At 42.8% G+C, this 21132-nt stretch overlaps 1 protein-coding gene across 2 annotated transcripts in view; it reads left to right on the top strand.

The window, feature by feature from the left end:
* LOC141016909 (E3 ubiquitin-protein ligase RNF31) overlaps positions 1-19243 on the top strand; it is a 23455-nt gene extending 4212 nt beyond the window's left edge. The window contains exons 4-19 of one of the 2 annotated variants that reach the window (XM_073491494.1): positions 903-1069; positions 4903-5018; positions 5091-5140; positions 5233-5388; positions 5593-5807; positions 6198-6380; positions 6543-6686; positions 7093-7191; positions 7359-7448; positions 7647-7752; positions 7919-8037; positions 9330-9443; positions 9529-9595; positions 9672-9765; positions 11672-11840; positions 18694-19243. In XM_073491494.1, coding sequence (XP_073347595.1) covers positions 903-1069; positions 4903-5018; positions 5091-5140; positions 5233-5388; positions 5593-5807; positions 6198-6380; positions 6543-6686; positions 7093-7191; positions 7359-7448; positions 7647-7752; positions 7919-8037; positions 9330-9443; positions 9529-9595; positions 9672-9765; positions 11672-11840; positions 18694-18822 — 2018 coding nt within the window. In that variant the 3' untranslated portion in view covers positions 18823-19243. Of the gene's footprint in view, positions 1-902; positions 1070-4902; positions 5019-5090; positions 5141-5232; positions 5389-5592; positions 5808-6197; positions 6381-6503; positions 6687-7092; positions 7192-7358; positions 7449-7646; positions 7753-7918; positions 8038-9329; positions 9444-9528; positions 9596-9671; positions 9766-11671; positions 11841-18693 lie in introns of both variants that reach the window. The other variant, XM_073491491.1, reaches the window with a different exon arrangement.
* The last annotated feature ends 1889 nt before the right edge of the window (positions 19244-21132 follow it).

The raw sequence follows: 21132 nt of genomic DNA, 5'->3' as shown, positions 1-21132 counted from the left end.
GGTTTGGATCAGTCTGGTCTGGATCAGTCTGTTTTGGATTACTCTGGTCTGGATCAGTCTGGTCTGGATTACTCTGGTTTGGATCAGTCTGGTTTGGATCAGTCTGGTCTGGATCAGTCTGGTCTGGATTACTCTGTTCTGGATCAGTCTGATCTGGATCAGTCTGGACTGGATTACTCTGGTTTGGATCAGTCTGGTCAAGATCAGTCTGGTCTGGATTACTCTGGTGTGGATCAGTCTGGTCTGGATCAGTCTGGTCTGGATTACTTTGGTTTGGATCAGTCTGGTCTGGATTACTCTTTTCTGTATCAGTCTGGACTTGATCAGTCTGGTCTGGATCAGTCTGTTCTGGATCATTCTGGTCTGGATTACTCTGGTTTGGATTACTCTGGTCTGGATCAGTCTGGTCTGGATTACTCTGGTGTGGATCAGTCTGGTCTGGATCAGTCTGGTTTGGATCAGTCTGGTCTGGATCAGTCTGGTCTGGATTACTCTGTTCTGGATCAGTCTGATTTCTATCAGTCCAGACTGGATTACTCTGGTTTGGATCAGTCTGGTCTGGATCAGTCTGGTCTGGATTACTCTTTTCTGTATCAGTCTGGACTTGATCAGTCTGGTCTGGATTACTCTGGTTTGGATCAGTCTGGTCTGGATCAGTCTGGTCTGGACCAGTCTGGTTTGGATCAGTCTGGACTGGATCAGTCTGGTCTGGATCAGTCTGGTCTGGATTACTCTGTTCTGGATCAGTCTGGTCTGGATCAGTCTGGACTGGATTACTCTGGTTTGGATCAGTCTGGTCTGGATCAGTCTGGTCTGGATTACTCTGGTTTAGATCAGTCTGGACTGGATTACTCTTTTCTGGATCAGTCTGGTCTGGATCATGATATCATGTGTTTCTACAGGAAGTGAGTATAATATCCCAGTGTGCATCTGGCTTCATGAGACCCATCCGGTGTCCCGACCTCGCTGTTACGTCTGTCCCTCTGTCTCCATGGTGATCAACCCATCCTGTCCCTGTGTGGACACCTCTGGTAACATCAGTCTGGATGAATTGAAAAACTGGACCCAGGTGAGACACAGTGAGCATGCTCAGTCAGACAGGGCTAGTTAATCTGGTCAGTCAGCTGCTTACTTGTGTCCAGGTAGAGAGGCAGCAGGCTGACAGGTGGAGCTCGATCCACTTGTTAAAAACTGAACCACCTACTGGGTCTGTGTGACCCCAGAAAATCCAGATGAGTTGAGAAGTGTTTCAAAGTTGTTTGATCCTTCAGAATCATATTTCTCTGAGCTGATCAAATCCTCTGATTGATGCCAGATATCCTGTCGGAAGAATTTACTATAATAATTATAATTGTACAACTGTCCAAATATTCTCTCATCTTACCATTTTAGACTATTTCTGCTGCTGCAGCCAGCTCCATTGAAAGTAATCAGGGATCAATAAGGCGATCAATAATAATTAGACTGATAGGTGGAACTCATCATGGCATTATTATCGATAAAATCATATCAGATCAAGTCCTTCGCCCTCATCGCCGTGCTGCTCCAACCTGAGCATCAGGCTGCCTCGTTGGTTTAACAGCCAATGATAATCAAAGTTGTGGAGCTTCTATACATTCTATATTCTCTATAGCTTCTATACCTTCTATATCCTCTATACCTTCTGTGCCTCCAATACCTTCTATAGCTTCTATATGTTCTTTACCTTCTACAGTTTCTATAGCTTCTATACCTTCTCTAGCTTCTAAAGCGTCTATAGCTTCTATACTTTCTAAAGCATCTATAGCTTCTATAGCTTCTATACCTTCTAAAACATCGAGCTTCTATACCTTCTAAAGTGTCTATAGCTTCTATACTTTCTATAGCTTCTATACCTTCTAAAGCATCTATAGCTTCTAAAACATCTAGCTTCTATACATTCTAAAACATTTAGCTTCTATACCTTCTATAGCTTCTATACCTTCTAAAGTGTCTATAGCTTCTATACTTTCTATAGCTTCTATACTTTCTAAAGCGTCTGTAGCTTCTATAGCTTCTATACCTTCTAAAGTGTCTATAGCTTCTATACTTTCTATAGCTTCTATACTTTCTAAAGCGTCTGTAGCTTCTATAGCTTCTATACCTTCTAAAGTGTCTATAGCTTCTATACTTTCTATAGCTTCTATACTTTCTAAAGCGTCTGTAGCTTCTATAGCTTCTATACCTTCTAAAGTGTCTATAGCTTCTATACTTTCTATAGCTTCTATACCTTATATAGCAACTATAGCTTCTATACCTTCTAAATCGTCTATAGCTTCTATATAGGGGTGTGCGATATGACGATATTAGATCGTGAAGGATTAGAATGTGTAGACGATCTGCCAAAGTGCAGAGATCGTAGGGATCGTCTAGGGCACATTCTATAAATTGCAGTTCTATGCTGATGCACCGATGCACCAAACGTATTACGTCGTCAACCTGACCGACCAATCATAGCGAATTACGGGCAGTGACGCGCTTTCTTACCCGCCTCCTTGTTTATGTGTGTAGCGGTAGCCGCATGGAGAGCCATGGCTGAAAGCCAAACGGAGGAGTTGGTCGCTTTTTTTAAAAAAAAACAAAAAACAAAAACAGCGTTTCACCATCTCTCATCTCTGCCAGTTAGACCCTCCACCTGCCGCCTCTCTCGAGTGCGCGTGCGCACGCACACACACACACACACACACACGGGCGCATGGATAGGTTGCGCTTGGCCGCTAATAAACGGTAATGCGCTAATTGTACAGGGTTCAAATTACCGCAAATTACACCCTTTCCAATAAGCTATTTAGTGTTTTGATATACTTAAATCCTGTTAAAATGACTGTGTTGAATAAAACAAACAGTAATGTCTTCATTGATATTTTACTTTCATGTTTATTGAAAGCTACCTTTTATGTTGCAAGAGTGCACACCTTTTAGTATGTTTACGTTGTTTGCACATGTTGGCAAAACTGCAACTATTTAAATTAAAATCTGTTCAGAAAGGTTCTTTGGCCTAAATTGTCTGTTTTTCTTTTTTTGATTTAAGATCGTGATAAAATCGAAATTGTGATTTTATTTTTAAAAAATCGTGATATGATATTTTTGCCATATCGCCCACCCCTACTTCTATACCTTCTGTCCCTTCTAAAGCGTCTATAGCTTCTATACCTTCTGTCCCTTCTAAAGCGTCTATAGCTTCTATACCTTCTAAAGCGTTTATAGCTTCTATACCTTATATAGGTTAGAGGAAATTTCCTCAAGCAAAGGTCCGGAACATCATAATGTCTAAATTGCGTTATGATTTAGTGTGATATATATTGAAGTAACCTAGTAGTTGTATCAACGTCTGCACGTAATCAACAATTGACTGTCAAATCAAATAAAGAAAGAACAATTCAAAAACATTTTGACAATATTTATTGTCACTTAACATTAAATTGTACAGATATATAATACTGTAGATATGTATTATTTTCTTCTCTCTTTAAGGAAAAGAAGGGCTGCATTTCAAAATAAAATAGTGAAAATAAATAAAATAGCTTTTTAAAAATTGTGCATCTTAAAATAAAGTACTTCATTTTTGAAAAATAAAATAAAGTGTAGCAGCAGCTTGAGTTTCCCTTTTATTTATTAATGTTTCACATCTTAACAGTCTCAGCCAATGTTACAACAGATAGATCTCAACACATCTTAACAATTGAACAGTTTTACAGTTTCTCTTTCTTTCCCTCTTGTATCCCACTCCCCCACTTTCTGTTGTTCAGTGAGAGAATTGAGCTCTAGCTTGTCCTGCCAGGATTTTAAATCTGGGCTGGAATGGTGTCAGGGCCATTCTCATACACATGTGCAGGTGCTCATTGGTGAGCCTGGAACGATATTTAGTTTTAAAAATGTTGATTGTGGAGAATGAATAGGTCTGTCCATTCTGGCTTGAAAGCTCTGTTTTCACTGTCCACTTTTCGCCATGTGTGGTTATTTTTCTCTGTTGCCTCCGGCTCACTCATCTCTCTGTCTTCTCTCCCTGTATCACTCACTCGTCTTTCGTCTGTCACTCGCTTCTCTTTCATCTGTCTGTATTCAGAGTCGCAATGTTTATCGCCTGGAATGCACAGATTTGATTGGCTGAGTAGCATCATGTGGGATGGCTAAACTCGCACGCAATTGGTCAGTGGATTTCCTGAGCCGCTAAACTAGTACTGTAAAGTCTAAAAAAGCTGCACAGGTCAAAATAGAAGTGCCCCGTCAAAATTTAAAATACTTAAATAATTTATTGACTATAGGTCCATGTCCGTATAGGACAGCGTCTGGGTCCGGACTCAGACCACAGTCCGCCTGTTAGTGACCTATGCTCTATACCCTCTATAGCTTCTATGGTTTCTATACATTCTATATCCTGTATACCCTCTATACCCTCTATACCCTCTATACCTTCTATACCCTCTATACCTTCTATACCTTCTATACCGTCTGTACCTTCTGTACCCTCTATAACTTCTATATGTTCTATAGCTTCTATAGCTTCTATACCTTCTAAAGTGTCTATAGCTTCTATACCTTATATAGCTTCTATAGCGTCTATACCTTCTAAAGCGTCTATAGCTTCTACAGCTTCTATACCTGCTAATTTACCTGCTTCAAATGTGTCGTTCTAAGATAGAAATCCTTTATTTATCTTCTGTTGAGCATATTTAAACACACAGACAGAAACTAGAGAGGACATCTGATCTGGTATGAATCTGTCAGGGATTCAAACGGACAACCTTCAGGCTAAAAGTCAGCTTCTATGACGTGTGGACTACCTGATCAGTCGCCACCCACCCTGGTACAGCGGGCCGACAGTGGCTCGTTAACCTGATTATTGGTCCAGAACATAATAACCTGCGTGTCACTTCCTGTCAGGGTGTGTCCAACCTGTCCCTGCTCGTGTCAGAGATGAGGCGAGCCTTCCAGAAGGACACGCCCCTTTATGCCAGGTCTGTGGAACAAGGCCCACCTCCTGCAGGTGTGGATGGAAGGTGAGAAGCTCTCTGATCATCCTGTGCTGTTCATTATTAGTTATACTCAATAACTGAACTGATGTCCTGCAGCATCCAACCACATTCCTCCACGAGCCCCTCCCACCTGTCTGGACAGAAAGGTAAACTTCCTGTAGCTCTGTGATGATCATGTGACCACAAGTTGAATATTTAGCATGCTATACACACCTAATGAAGCCCCTTTTCCTGGCAGGCAGCAAATGGGAGCAGAGCAAAAAGGTGAGGGTGGGGAGGTCTTACACTGAGGAACTGCTGGGGATTGACTTCAGTGCTCCTCCTGCATCATCTTCCTCCTCCAACAACCTCTTTGTGAGCTCCTCCTCCTCCAACCCCTCCTCCCCCTCTTCAGGTGAGATACCTGAGCTCAGGTAAAGTCACGTGACACCATAGACAAAGATCTGCTCCATGTCCTGTTCACTTCTGAAAGCCGGTGAAATAATAAGAAACCATAAAGCAGGGCACGCTTAAGCCGCTACCATGACGACGTGTTCTCAGTACTGTGGTACTGTGGTACTGTAGTGCTCCACCTGGTCTTGTCTTGTCCCCATTGCAGACCCTCTCAGCAGTATGATGGGAGCTCTGAGGCTTGACAGAGAGTCCAGCAGAGACCAGAAGGGTGAGTCATCCGTAGGAATCATCCAATCAGAAGCAGCCAGAGACAGACAGGCTTGGGGGGTTCTGGTTCCAGTTGCTGGACGGGCAGCTGTACCACATGAAGACGTCTGTGCTGAAAGACTACAACCAGGAGCTGGAGAGGACCACATCAAGGTGAGAAGGACTACTGGTCTCAGCAGGTTCCAGCAGGTTTCTGCCTGTCTCAGCTGGTCTCAGCTGGTCTTAGCTTGTCCCAGCTGGTTTTTGCTTGTCTCAAAATGTCTCAGCAGGTTTCATCTGGTCTCAGTAGGTCTCAGCTTGTGTCAGCAGGTTTTAACAGGTCTCAGATGGTCTCGGTTGGTCTCAGCTGGTCTCAGCAGGTCTCAGTAGGTCTCAACTTACCTCAGCTGGTCTCATCTTGTCTCAGCTTGCCTCTGCTAGTCTCAGCAGGTCTCAGCTTGTCTCAGCTTGTCTCAGCTGGTCTCGGCTGGTCTCGGCTGGTCTCGGCTGGTCTCAGCAGGTCTCAGCTGGTCTCAGCTGGTCTTCTTCCTCTTCCTCTTTCAGATGGCGACTTGTCTTCCTCCAGACCAAGCGGCCATCTTCCTCTCTCTGATGACTATGGAGGAGCAGAGCTTCACCCCCGGTGATGTCTTGGAGGCAGTCCAACTAAACCAAGATTTCACATCAGCCCTCAAGTTTCTGACTCACAGCTGTCCCATCTGTCAGGAGCAGGTGTCCTTCAGTAAGGTGAGAGACGCATGATCTGGCTCAGCCAATCAGAGAGCAGACAGCCTCATTCATCTTTTTCTCTGTCAGTATTTCCTGTAGATCATCACCATGTTTCTTCTTCTCTGTTTGTATTTCCTGTAGATCATCACCATGACTCACTGCTCCTGTTTCCTGTGTCAGACATGTTTTAAGACGTTTTTCTCGTCGGCCATTAAAGAAAAGAGCATCGATCAGCTCGTCTGTCCTCAGTGTGGCAGACCTGAGATCAGACGTCAGGGAGGGATGGAAGAGTCCATGGACTACTTCAACCTGCTGGACACACAGGTGAGGAGGTCTTATTCTGAGCTCTGAGGAGTTTGAGCTGCATCAGTTTGATTCTGAAATATCTTCACTGAGTTGAATACATATATATATATATATATATATATATATATATATATATATATATGAAATGTTAAATATTGAATGTTAAATATGAAATAATCTTATCTTCAGAACTGATCTGTGAGCTGTATTATTATTATTATTATTATTATTATTATTATTATTATTATTGATGATCAATCTTCACTCAGTAAACAATCGTGGTAGCTGTCGTAAGCGTGAGGCTCAGTCTAAACTCACCTGCTAGACTTTGTGGACTCATCTGGAGGAAGTCAGAATCACCTCTTGATTCTGTTGTTGGTCCAGTGTTCTGGGAAGAATCAGTTATGTGTTTGTTTGTGTGCAGATACGTCACTTCCTACCTCCTCATCTCCACGAGCTCTTCCAGAGGAAGCTTAGAGATCGAGCCCTGCAGGAGATGCAGAACTTCCGCTGGTGTGCTCATGTAAGAACCTGAGAGAGAGTAACTGGAAACATGTAACTGGATTACATGTTTAGGATACAAACAAAAGTAACTATCGAATTACATTTTAAAGTAAAGCTGCAGGTGTGAATCACACATGTTAACCCTGTGTATGTGTGTGTGTGTTTGTGTGTGTGTGTGTGTTTAAGTGTTCATTTGGGATGCTTCATGAAGCTGACAGGTTGAGGATGGACTGTCCCAGCTGTAAGAAGAGTACCTGCTGTCAGTGCAGATCACCTGTAAGACACACACGCACGCACACACACACACACACACGCACGCACGCACGCACGCGCGCACACACACACACACACACACACACACACACACACACACTAAGACCTTAACTGAACTGATTCCTCTGTGTGTGTGTGTGTGTGTGTGTGTGTGTGTGTGTGTGTGTGTGTGTGTGTGCGTGCGTGTGTGTGTGTGTACAGTGGTCTCCTCAGCATCAGGGTCTTTCCTGTCAACAGTTCAGACGGTGGCAGCAGCAGAACCAGCCAGACCAGAACAGCAGCACCCTGCTACGCTACAACAGCATCGGTAACAGCAACTGAGACCAGGTCCTCTTGAGACCAGGTTCTCCTGAGACCAGGTTCTCATGAGACCTGAAACTGGGTGGAAAGTTGCTGTTTTTGTTTTCTCTGTTGATGAATGAGTGCGTGTTTGTTGTTGTTGTCTAACTGTATATGTGTCTGTGTGTCCTCAGAGTGTCCACAATGTCAGTGTGTGTTCAGTCTGTCTAAAGGAGGCTGTCTTCACTTCACCTGCAGTCAGTGTCAGCATCAGTTCTGTGGAGGCTGCAGCCGGACCTTCAGCCCCGGATCTGTGAGTTTACATCTGCTGTGTTCCACTGTGTTCTAATGTGTGTTCTACTGTGTGTTCCACTGTGTTCTACTGTGTGTTCTACTGTTTGTCCTACTGTGTGTTCTACTGTGTGTTCTACTGTGTGTTCTACTGTTTGTCCTACTGTGTGTTCTACTGTGTATTCTACTCTGTGTTCTACTGTGTATTCTACTGTGTGTTCTACTGTGTTCTACTGTGTTCTACTGTGTATTCTACTGTGTGTTCTACTGCGTGTTCTACTGTGTTCTACTGTGTATTCTACTGTGTGTTCTACTGCGTGTTCTACTGTGTTCTACTGTGTATTCTACTGTGTGTTCTACTGCGTGTTCTACTGTGTTCTACTGTGTATTCTACTGTGTGTTCTACTGTGTTCTACTGTGTGTTCCACGGTGTTCTACTGTGTTCTACTGTGTGTTCTACTGTGTTCTACTGTGTTCTACTGTGTATTCTACTCTGTGTTCTACTGCGTGTTCTACTGTGTTCTACTGTGTATTCTACTGTGTGTTCTACTGCGTGTTCTACTGTGTTCTACTGTGTATTCTACTGTGTGTTCTACTGTGTTCTACTGTGTGTTCCACGGTGTTCTACTGTGTTCTACTGTGTATTCTACTGTGTTCCACTGTGTTCTACTGTGTTCTACTGTGTTCTACTGTGTATTCTACTGTGTGTCCTACTGTGTATTCTACTGTGTGTTCTACTGTGTTCTACTGTGTGTTCCACTGTTTTCTACTGTGTGTTCTACTGTGTGTCCTACTGTGTGTTCTACTGTGTGTTCTGCTGTGTATTCTCCTGTGTGTTCTACTGTGTTCTACTGTGTGTTCCACTGTGTTCTACTGTGTGTCCTACTGTGTGTCCTACTGTGTGTTCTACTGTGTGTTCTACTGTGTTCTACTGTGTGTTCCACTGTGTTCTACTGTGTTCTACTGTGTATTCTACTGTGTGTTCTACTGTGTTCTACTGTGTGTCCTACTGTGTGTTCTACTGTGTTCTACTGCATGTTCTACTGTGTGTTCTACTGTGTGTTCTACTGTGTGTTCTACTGTGTGCTCTACTGTGTGTCCTACTGTGTGTTCTACTGTGTTTTACTGTGTGTTCTACAGTGTGTTCTACTGCGTCAAAGAGATTCTCCTGCTCTTACTTTGAAAGTTTAAATCTCAGATACTAAAGAAGCTGAAGTGCTGGTGGATATACTCACACACGGTGTAGCGCCACCATGTGGTCACTTTTTTCCAGACTTTGAGACCATGTTTTGATGTGGATTTTACTGTTGTCAGGTCTGCAGCTTTTCTGCTGACTGTAGAACCAAAGGTCTCCACGCCCACCACCCCAGAGACTGCCTGTACCACCTGAGAGACTGGAGTGTGCCCCGCCTGCACCTGCTGCTCCAGGTGAGAACCAGCTGAGCCACTGCTGCTCTGACAGCTCAAGTGTGTGCAGGTGATGTGAGGACAGTGTGTGTTTCTTGTCTTGCAGTATTACAGGGTGTCTCCTACCTGGTTGGAACCAGCCAATGGCAGCTCCCCTGACACCAGTCAGACAGGTGAGTTCTCTTTCTGTTCATCACGGCCAACTTTTTCTCTCCCAGTTTAATGACATACACCTGTCGCCACTTTCAGGTGTGTGTTTGGTACTGGAGCTGAGAGACGACAGCAGCAGACGGGAGGAGCCTTGTGGACGACCTGCTGCACCTGAAAACAGAGGCTACTGCCAGTAAGACCAGTGCTCCCAGTAACAGACCTACCTTAACACAGAGGCTACTGCCAGTAAGACCAGTGCTCCCAGTAACAGACCACCTGAGCACAGAGGCTACTGCCAGTCAGGCCAGTGCTCCCAGTAACAGACCTACCTGAACACAGAGGTTACTGCCAGTAAGACCAGTGCTCCCAGTAACAGACCACCTGAACACAGAGGCTACTGCCAGTCAGACCAGTGCTCCCACTAACAGACCTACCTGAACACAGAGGTTACTGCCAGTAAGACCAGTGCTCCCAGTAACAGACCTACCTTAACACAGAGGCTACTGCCAGTAAGACCAGTGCTCCCAGTAACAGACCTACCTTAACACAGAGGTTACTGCCAGTAAGACCAGTGCTCCCAGTAACAGACCTACCTTAACACAGAGGCTACTGCCAGTAAGACCAGTGCTCCCAGTAACAGACTACCTGAACACAGAGGCTACTGCCAGTCAGGCCAGTGCTCCCAGTAACAGACCTACCTGAACACAGAGGTTACTGCCAGTAAGACCAGTGCTCCCAGTAACAGACCACCTGAACACAGAGGCTACTGCCAGTCAGACCAGTGCTCCCACTAACAGACCTACCTGAACACAGAGGTTACTGCCAGTAAGACCAGTGCTCCCAGTAACAGACTACCTGAACACAGAGGCTACTGCCAGTAAAACCAGTGCTCCCAGTAACAGACCTACCTGAGCACAGAGGCTACTGCCAGTCAGACCAGTGCTCCCAGTAACAGACCTACCTTAACACAGAGGTTACTGCCAGTATGACCAGTGCTCCCAGTAACAGACCTACCTGAACACAGAGGCTACTGCCAGTCAGACCAGTGCTCCCAGTAACAGACCTACCTTAACACAGAGGTTACTGCCAGTATGACCAGTGCTCCCAGTAACAGACTACCTGAACACAGAGGCAACTGCCAGTAAGACCAGTGCTCCCAGTAACAGACCTACCTGAGCACAGAGGCTACTTACTGCCAGTAAGACCAGTGCTCCCAGTAACAGACCACCTGAGCACAGAGGCTACTGCCAGTCAGGCCAGTGCTCCCAGTAACAGACCTACCTGAACACAGAGACGTCTGCCAGTCAGACCAGTGCTCCCAGTAACAGACCACCTGAACACAGAGGTTACTGCCAGTAAGACCAGTGCTCCTAGTAACAGACCTACCTGAACACAGAGACGTCTGCCAGTCAGACCAGTGCTCCCAGTAACAGACTACCTGAACACAGAGGCTACTGCCAGTAAGACCAGTGCTCCCAGTAACAGACTACCTGAACACAGAGGCTACTGCCAGTAAGACCAGTGCTCCCAGTAACAGACCACCTGAGCACAGAGGCTACTGCCAGTCAGGCCAGTGCTCCCAGTAACAGACCTACCTGAACACAGAGACGTCTGCCAGTCAGACCAGTGCTCCCAGTAACAGACCACCTGAACACAGAGGTTACTGCCAGTAAGACCAGTGCTCCTAGTAACAGACCTACCTGAACACAGAGACGTCTGCCAGTCAGACCAGTGCTCCCAGTAACAGACTACCTGAACACAGAGGCTACTGCCAGTAAGACCAGTGCTCCCAGTAACAGACTACCTGAACACAGAGGCTACTGCCAGTAAGACCAGTGCTCCCAGTAACAGACCACCTGAGCACAGAGGCTACTGCCAGTCAGGCCAGTGCTCCCAGTAACAGACCTACCTGAACACAGAGACGTCTGCCAGTCAGACCAGTGCTCCCAGTAACAGACCACCTGAACACAGAGGTTACTGCCAGTAAGACCAGTGCTCCTAGTAACAGACCTACCTGAACACAGAGACGTCTGCCAGTCAGACCAGTGCTCCCAGTAACAGACCACCTGAACATCGTCTCCACCCATCTGTTCTGTCAGGGTTCACTATAAGGAGCGTTTGGTGGAGCTGATTAACCGACGCCATGGCGACCCGGCAGTCCTCTTCAGCCCGGCAGAGATGACGGTGGAGCTTCAGCGATGGAACGTCGCTGTGCCGACCAGGAAACCAGATGAACCTGAGGTGCTTTACGCACACCGCCTCCTCATGGTCAGTGACATCACCATTGTCAACATCATCAGCACTATGACACACTTACACCTTTAACTAACTCTAACTAACATTTTTTTTACATTTAACTAACCTTTACTTACGCTTAACTAACTGACTAACGAACTAACTAACTAACTAAGCTTTACTTACACTTAACTAAGCTTTACTTACACTTATCTTACTCTAACTAACCTTCACTTACACTTAACTAACCTTCACTTACACTTAACTAACTCTAACTAACCTTCACTTACACTTATCTTACTCTAACTAACCTTCACTTACACTTAACTAACCTTCACTTACACTTAACTAACTCTAACTAACCTTCACTTACACTTAACTAACCCGTAACTAACATAATTAACCCTTAATTAACATTTACCATCTCAGTCTAAATCAGTGTGTGTGTAGTCAGAGATCCTTTGCTTGTCTTTTCATTTTATGGTCAATATCTTTATTGAGCTCTCTGATATACAAACATGTACAGAACAGGCCAACAGACCAGATGGTGTCAGAGGGGAAGGTTCTGTCACATACTGAAGGAACATAAGGAACATAGGGGGAGGGTTTCACATCCCATCAAAGACAGCTCATAGTTTTGCACTTCCGTATATGCAGTACAGCATCAAAAACACTTAAGACACAAAGAAATGAATAGACCATTACAAACAAATACAAAGATAAACCAACAACTTCAACAGTTAACAAAGAACAACAAGGGGGAGGCCATGTCACACATCAAAAACAAACACACAAAAAATGATAGAATAAAAGAATACCGATAAATAAAAAAGGGTACTCTCCCCCATCAGAGACAGTATCCACGTCTAGCACTCCTATACAGTACAGCATCACTTACACATTATAATCCGTGTGAGCCCAAAGCAGATCAGTTATGCATCAGTACATTGTGTGGTTTCCTAACTGATCCACCAGACCCTTCAGCAAAATGGCTGCCAGTCTAGTACCAATATATTCTAAGAACTGGGACCAAATCTTATAGAATACCTTCATCATACACTTGGACCTGTCAATTTAAGATCTATTCAGCAGGCTAATAAGCCTGTATGACCGTCCCCTTTTTAGAATAAGGCTGATATTGGTCTCTGTTAGTGATCTGGGAAGGAAGCCATTCCTCAGCCAATCATGAAACATATTAAGCAAGAGTTGTATTAGTAGGGGTTTAAAATCAGCCCATCCTGGCCTGGGGCTTTGTCTGATTGCAGGGAATCTGGAGCTCCCTTGACTTTCTGCTCAGTTATTGGTTTATTAATTGTTTCCTTCTGTAAATCTGTAAATTCAGGTTGACTCAGATTAGAAAACAAGGCTCAGAGGACCTCTGACCAGACCTGGGTTGTTTGCTTTTATATAATCGACTATAATATTTTTCAAACACCTTGTTAATATTCTCTGTGTCTGTTTTCCTTTTACCGGGATACACTGAGAATCAGATTTCTTATTTACTAGTTGAGCTAGGTATTTACTTTTATTTATTTGTTACAGACTTCATATAACTTCTGTTGAGCAAATCTGATGTACTGTTTTCCTTTATGAGTAAGTCAGGAGTTCAGTGAAGACCTGATAGCCAACATTGTTTTATAATTAGTCTCAGAAGGGTCATTAACATCAGTTTTTTCTGCTTCAGATAATTGAACTTCCCTCTGACACTCAAGTGCTTTTTGTTGATTACTTTTCACATATGATATTATTAAGCCTCTGGAATACTCCTTGCTTGTTTCCCAAAGACTTGAAGGAGAGAAGTCACTTGTATTGTTAATTATGTAAAATATCTTGGATTCAGAGGTAAAATAAGAGATAAAGTTAGAGTCACTGAGCAAGGAAGAGTCAAATCTCCTCGTCTTGGTGAGGGTGGACCCCCTGGTGGAGGAGCTGAAGGAATATGGGGCTATGGTCTGAAATGTTGATATTTCCAATAGAACAAGAGGATTTAATTTAGATTTAGGCACAAAGAAATAATCTATTCTTGAGCTACTTTTATGAACACTCCTGGATGTGTGATCCTCCATATATCAAGGTATCCCATCTCCTCACATAGCTCTATTACTGCCCTGGCCTTTTAAGTAGGAGGTCACTTCTCTGTTGGGGATTCATCCATTTTGGGGGTCCAATAGACCGTTGAATTTTCAGTTTGATATGTTCTTTTTCAGTTTCTTGTAAAGGTGCAATTTTAACTCCTTCCCTTTTCAAAAGTATCTTTTTTCTTTTCACTGGGTGGTGTACCACCCGCACAGTGCAAGAACAGAGCTCAGCACTAACTCCTACCATGCTTAAAGCTTAAATTATGCCTAATTCTGTGGGTTGTGTTGCTGTTGTCTCTCTTATTCATCACTTCATCCATTATCCCAAATGGGATAATAGCTGCTCCATCAGTTATGTTTTTTGGACATTCAATGCAATCTCTATATAGAGTGAAACCTTGGCCATACCCCTGTAAAAACTATATACTAATATCTTTGCTAGGTCCTGAAAATGTAAAATCAAAACTATCAAAACACTTAAAATAAAAAAACAGTCCCCACAGAGTATCTTTGAGGTCGGAGGACCCTCGACCTTACCAAAGATGTAAGCATACTAGCTTAGCCGTCATCTCAATATGGAGAATATATGTAAAGAAACCAGAAAGAAGCAAAAGTTATATTGAAATAAACACATAACATCTGTGATATACTCATGGAGAATAGTGCAAGATGAGAGTGGACATCAAACGTATAAAACGTTGAAACATTCTTAGTATTGATTACAACAATGCCTGGGCCATCTCACACAGGCGGAGCCCTGAGGTATTTATACAGGTCCACATGTGTAGAGCGGACCAAAGATCCCAAACAGGCTCCTCAAAGATTATAGATACCGGAGTTCAATAACTCCTTCGGGTCACCTCGTGAAGGGAGCCACGCTAATTGTAGCTTTTCTTTCCTTTTACTTTTTTTTTTTAAATAAAAATTGAGAATGGATATAAAAAAGGGCTCAACTCCAATGGATAAGCAATTTCCAGTTAAAATAAAACAAGAGGCTGAGCTTCAGAATAAACATTATAATAATAATAAGATAAATAACGAGTCAGAGCAGTAATAGTAATATTAGAGGCCACATATGAACTGCCCCAGACATACGGTACTTAGATAGATACTTTGTTCAGAGTGTGGAAAGTTCTGGTGGTGTCGTTCACCGTGACCCTGAGTGAAGCCAGGTATAGCATAGCATAGCCAGCTCCGGGGATGTTTTGCAGCTTCCTCTTGACATCCAAAAATTCCCGTCTCTGCTTGAGTGTCTCTGCTGCAGTCCTGAAAGAAAAATATTTCGGCTCCCTCGAAGAGAGACTCTGTTTTGCGTCGCTCTGGCTAAACTTGGTCAGCCTTTGTTTCCATATCCAGAATCTGGGGTCACGTCACTGCCCTCTGCTTTTTCATATATTCCCAGGATCCTCAATTTTTTCTGCAAGTGCTCTGTCAGTTCATTAACTGATAAGTTAGCACAGCAACGTGCTTTTCTGTCTCAGATGTGGTGCTCACCACCGCCAGTATCCTTCCCTCGGCTTCTCCAACGCGGTCATTGATTTCCTTGAGATGCTGAGATATATTAGTGTTGATACTGTGCAACATGCGTTCAAGCTTATCATCAATCACAGCAGTGATATTAGCCGTTATTACCTCCATAGCATTGGCGATTGCTGGGTCTGGTTTAGGTCTATCACCTGAGCTGCTGTCATCTTGGCAGGAGTTCCGTTCTGCTTGGTTTGTTTCGGAGGCATGTTGCCAGTAGAACTGCACCAAAAGTGTTCAGACATTCCCCAGAGATAGTACTCCGTAATATCCGAGCTAGCTTGTTAAAAATGATGGTCAACAGTTATAAGATAGCAGGGTGAGCTGGAGCTCTAGCAAAGCGTGGCTACTTAGTCGCTTGCATCACCGGACGTCCATTTATCTTGTAATTTGAAAATCTAAACCTCTTAAAAACACCTTAATTTGAAAAGCCCTTCATGAACTGATAAGGTAGAGTTTAAGGGCTTTGTAACTTTCCCCCTTAATCTCCACAGATCCATGAAGCTGAGTTTAAGGTGTAACTAAGGTTCTTGCTAATATTTTTGAGTTTTTAATGAGTGTAATGAATCAGTTAAGAAAAATAAACAATTAAACAAAATAAATAAATAAAAGGTAAACAGAGACCGGCAAAAAAAAGTCTCACATGGCCTCCCTACAACAACCCATCCAGGACTGTAATCAAGATTCATCTTGTCCTGCAAGATTAGATACCAAAGGTTGCCAAGTTTTCTCAAAGTCTTTTAGTTTGTCCTGAATGAAGAACCAGATGGAGTGTGTCCATCAGCTCCATGAGGCATAACTTCAATGTTGGGACATCCTTCTTTTTCCAAAATAAGAGGATAAGCTTTTTAGCAGTGACAAGTCCATACACCAAGAAGCGCAGTTGTGCCAGTGTCAGTTTCTTTGCTTCTTTAGATGTCCCCATAATATTAAATCTGGATCTGGGACAATCTGAACCTTTAACATCTTGGAGATCAAATTAAAGACATCACTCCAATAACCTTGTATCATGCAACAAAGGACATTACTATTGTCTACTGTTGCTGATTAGACAGACACACTGTCCGGACACCACTCTAATTATCTACATGACTCAAGCTGTTGACTCACAGCAGCTCTGGTTGTTTCTGTGTCTCTTGTGCATCTGAAACCAAGGTTTATGAGCTGTAGTCTCTGCGCTCGTTAGCTAATTTGAGCAGGCCACGTATTTGCAGGATGGGCTGTCCTGCTGAGCCCAGAGACTCTTCAGCTGACCACTGAAGAAGTCAGTGTGTTTACTGGGAAGCTACAGTTCACAATCAGCTGTATTAGCTCTGTAAGAAAAGACATAACCAGAGCTTCATTGAGTTACAGACTCATGTGTAGATAATAACAGTGGTGACTCGTCGTCGTGACATATGAATGATGTCTTTCCTTCCTGTTAGGAAGACGGAAAATGTGTCCGTCCAATCAGCAACAGTCCTTGTAGATGAACCTACCTACCGTTCCCAGTAGAAGTTAATGTCATCATGTTTGTTGTTGTGGTTTGCACTTCTGGGCCACTGTAATTTATATTATTTGGGGTTAAATATTTTAGAGTTATTTAGAATAATATTTTAGAGTTAGAGGACCTTAAATGGTTTGTCAGCTGGTTTGAAATGGTTTTCAAAATTATGAATAAACTGATATCCTTTTGACCTCGGCGAGGAGCGTTCCCTAACCCTTTCGCAAATACAACCCACCATGTACTTATAGGGAGCTGTCGTTGTCTAACTGTCTGGTTAACAACGAGATGTACATGATATAGGTGGTGCAGGATTAACTGTACTCCAGAGATGATCTATGAGATCATCCTGGAGGAACCTCACTCTGTGTTCTGTGTACGGTCTCTGGTTCCCCTAGACTCTAATTAATAGACTGAATCAACTCAATTAACCAAATCACAATAAAACCAAGAATCAATCTCCTAAATCACACAACCAAATCACAAGCCAGTGAAACTCAGTTATTGAAATAACTGTTTGATCTCAACAACATCAAATCATCAACCAGATTTAGCTTAAGCAGTTTCTGTTCTTTGAGATGAATCTACTGTCAGTCTATCACAGGGAGTCAAAGATCTCCTTATCTGAGGAGCCACGTCAGGATGTACGCAATACGACAAAGATTTATTAAGGTTTTACAGTTTTTTTTTGTTTAAGATCAAATAATACATTAAATTAAATTAAATTAATAAAACCTGTACCTTCACAGCTCCATCTTCAAGGTTACATGATTAATTTGCAGTTGAAACATTACAAACTTTAACGTCGTTCTTTTATATTGTAGCAAACAAAGGAACTTGAACACTCATGAATACAAACATCCAGATGTCAGCAGAGTGTCAGTTAGGTGTTGAACCACAGCCCGCATATATTTTGGGTGAATATGTTCAAATGTTCTGTAGCTGAAAGTCAAACCACAAAACGCTCTGGACAGCAGGTGAATCCAGGATAAGACGACCCTCATCCACTCACCGTCTCCCTCTGACCTCACAGGTTCAAATTAATTTACATGAGTTCAATGGGAGCTGTGGTGGGGCTGGTGCGACAACAAGGGTAAAAAATAATAAAACCATTTGAATTAATTTCATTTTATTTTGAAAATCTTCAGAACTTTCTTGTGTCCCAGACGTAAACAACATGTATCACATCACACATTATTGTTAATGATTGACCTGCCTCATTAACTGCTGTTCTCTGACTGGACAGTCCTGATTGAAACCTGCGGTCACACATACACAGGGACATGTGAATGACATCACCTGTGGTGGCTGAATGTTGGCGGGGCAGGATGTGCTTGTTTGTGTCTGTTCGTGGCGTCAAACACACACACACACATGTCTTTGCCCTTGGTTGTAGCTGCAACTTCTCAGGTCAAAGTTCACCACAGCTCCACACGAAGCCAAGATTCGGGTTTGCTTCACCACCGAGTGCAAATTTTCTTTGCGCTCAGAATGGACGTGAACGGGAGGCGAGACTCTTTTCTACAATGTGAGATACCTTCTGATTAGTTTTAATAAAACATCAGGTAAGCACAAATTGTGGAGTGCAGGTTAAATTTAATATATTGAAGGATTTTCTAAAACGAGAAAAGGAGCGTGTCAGCCAGCCTTTAATTAAAATTAAGGCACTTTATAGTATAAATTAATTGATTAATGATCCTCATAATCAATACTTAATTATAGTGAAGAGCTTCAGTTTGTGGTAATTGATGAGGAGCTGTTATCGGCCAATCACAGCCCAGGATCTTGTGTGTCTCCTCAGACTCTGACCAATCGCGTTCCTCTCAGAAAGCAGCGACACTCTCCACTCAAACCCAACAACAACCTCTGCCCTCTTACCTCAGCTGTGGCTCCTGAAGCTCCGCCTCCTCACCTGCTACTGAGTGACTGACTGACTCCGCCCATTCCTCACATGGCAGCCAATGAGGAGCGTCAACCTGTGTCACCATAGTAACCTCTAACTTTAATTTCAAAGGGAACATTTTGGAGATAAGTGCACTTCTGACCTGATGTCACCTCACCTGTCTCAGCCCCAGTGACATCACTAATGACATCATCAGTGATGCTGATTAAAAAGACTCCATGGGTTTCTGATGACTGGTTACCATGGAAACACAGCCAGGGAAACAAGCAGATTTCGTAGAAGAAGAAAGAGACTGATGGTCACCTAACGAGAGCTAACGATGCTAATAAGTCTCTTCTCAGTATTGATCTGTTTCAGTCAGTGTTAGCATGTCTTAGCATGTTTCAGTTCTTTCTGCACTTTAACAGTTTAAATGTAATATTAAATAAATAATGTAATAAATACCCTCCCCCGTTGTTTGTTTGTGCAGATTTAATGTAGTTTTTTCTGACATGTTGATTATTTTCATCTAAAACTGCAGCTGATCTCGACTTTTAGCTCATTTTTAATCTGTTGTTGTTCGCTCAGCGCTCTCATAGTGTTGTTGTTGTTGTCGAGTCTGTTTCTTCTCACCACTGCGACATGAGATGGTTCAAAACCCCCCTTCTACGAGATCAGTAATGAACCTGCCTGCTAATTAATACAACCGGCTGTTTTACTCTGCCTTTTCACAGACCTGAGCTCAGCGTCACACTCAGATTCTTATCATTTGTTTTGTTTTGGACAGTTATACGCTGATATAAACTTCTAAATATGTAAACATATAAACAGCCTGTCTAACTCTGGCATGCAGGAGGGCTGGGCTGGGCGATTAAACGATCTTGAACCTGGCTCACAATCAAATTTATGTCGATATCGGTGATAAGCCTCGTACATTTTCTATCTAACATCTAACAGCCTATCACTAATAAATGGGACCAAGCCGGCTAACTTCCTGTTTAGTGCCCGGCTAACTTGAATGGGGATAAAATAATTTAATCGTGCGGCTCTTTCAGACTTTCCAAATTTTATTGGACCGAATGGCTCAAATTTGACAGTGAAACGAGTCATGTCTCAGGGTTGTGAGGCTCACAAAATGTATCCACCGTTTGCAGATGCTTCTTTCACAATATTAGCTTATGGGATGACATGACGATGTAATTACACAGTTTCGCTACTATGAAAACTGGCTTCAAGGCATGGCGCTCTTCCTGGAGGCTTGATGTTGACTATGAGGCCAGCCATCCTCTTTGCAGAGGAAGTTCCAGTCAAGTCAACAGCATTAAATGCTCTTCCTCTTCTTTGTTGGTTTTACCGACGGACAAAAAAAACACACTGCCATCCACTGACAGGTGTTCATTTTTGAGTGAGTAATAACAGGAAGCGCAGCTCCAAAAATAGAAAATCAATAAGTGGCACCCAATCTAGATATTGTGGAACACTGCACGATCAAAATAACTTTATTTTATTTTACAGTTTCACCTAAATATGCCAGGTCTGTCATGATCCACTTTTCTGTCTAGGTTGTATAAACATTGGAGATGTTTGCTGCCCTGCCAAAGGTTCTTGTGATGTATTCACAGATTTTAGTTTTTTTACATTAGTAAAGTTACAAGGCAAGCTAACGTCTATTGTTTTCTTAAGGCAGATGTTTGCACAGTTGTGGTTAGGGTTTTACATGTTTACATTAAGTGATTTTGCAGTTTTTACTCAGCTTTCTACCTTTAAAACATTTGAGAGTTATAAAACTAGTACTTAGCCAGATACATATTTTTTGCAGAGTTAAATGTTTACATTACTATTTTTTTGTAAACAAACTAGTGTATTCTAAAGTTCAAATAATAAACCCTCTGGTTTCTTCAGCCTTCAGTCATTACAGTCATCAAACTGGCAGCATGACCAAATTATAGATCATGCTAAATATCGATATAGATCAATATGGGGGATCACCCAGCCCTAGCATGTAGCATACCTGCAGCTAACGCTAGCAAGCTACTAACTACATAACTACAAATCTGGAGTTTCTAGTTTTATGGTAGAAGTGAAGTGAGCATTAAACAATGGCTGCACTTCAGCTGTTCCACCTGGTTCATATACAGTAATTCAAGTTTAAAGGCTGCCTCTGTGAAGTTCATTCCTGACTTCAGGAACACTCATGAGGATGAGGATGAGGATCTGAGATGTTTTCACCATGTCAGACTGGCACAGACACTCAGTGATCTAAAGAACTATAAATGGATCAGTTTTTCTCTCTCAGCTCCAATAACAAGATCTCGTCTGTTTTGATTTAGCTGCAAGAAGTTCTGATCATGGTCATCA

Source organism: Pagrus major, chromosome 21 (genome assembly GCF_040436345.1).
Source record: "Pagrus major chromosome 21, Pma_NU_1.0".
Classification (NCBI taxonomy): Eukaryota; Metazoa; Chordata; class Actinopteri; order Spariformes; family Sparidae; genus Pagrus; species Pagrus major.
The sequence above is the reverse complement of the archived record's forward strand: the minus strand, read 5'-3'. Positions and strand labels throughout refer to the sequence as shown.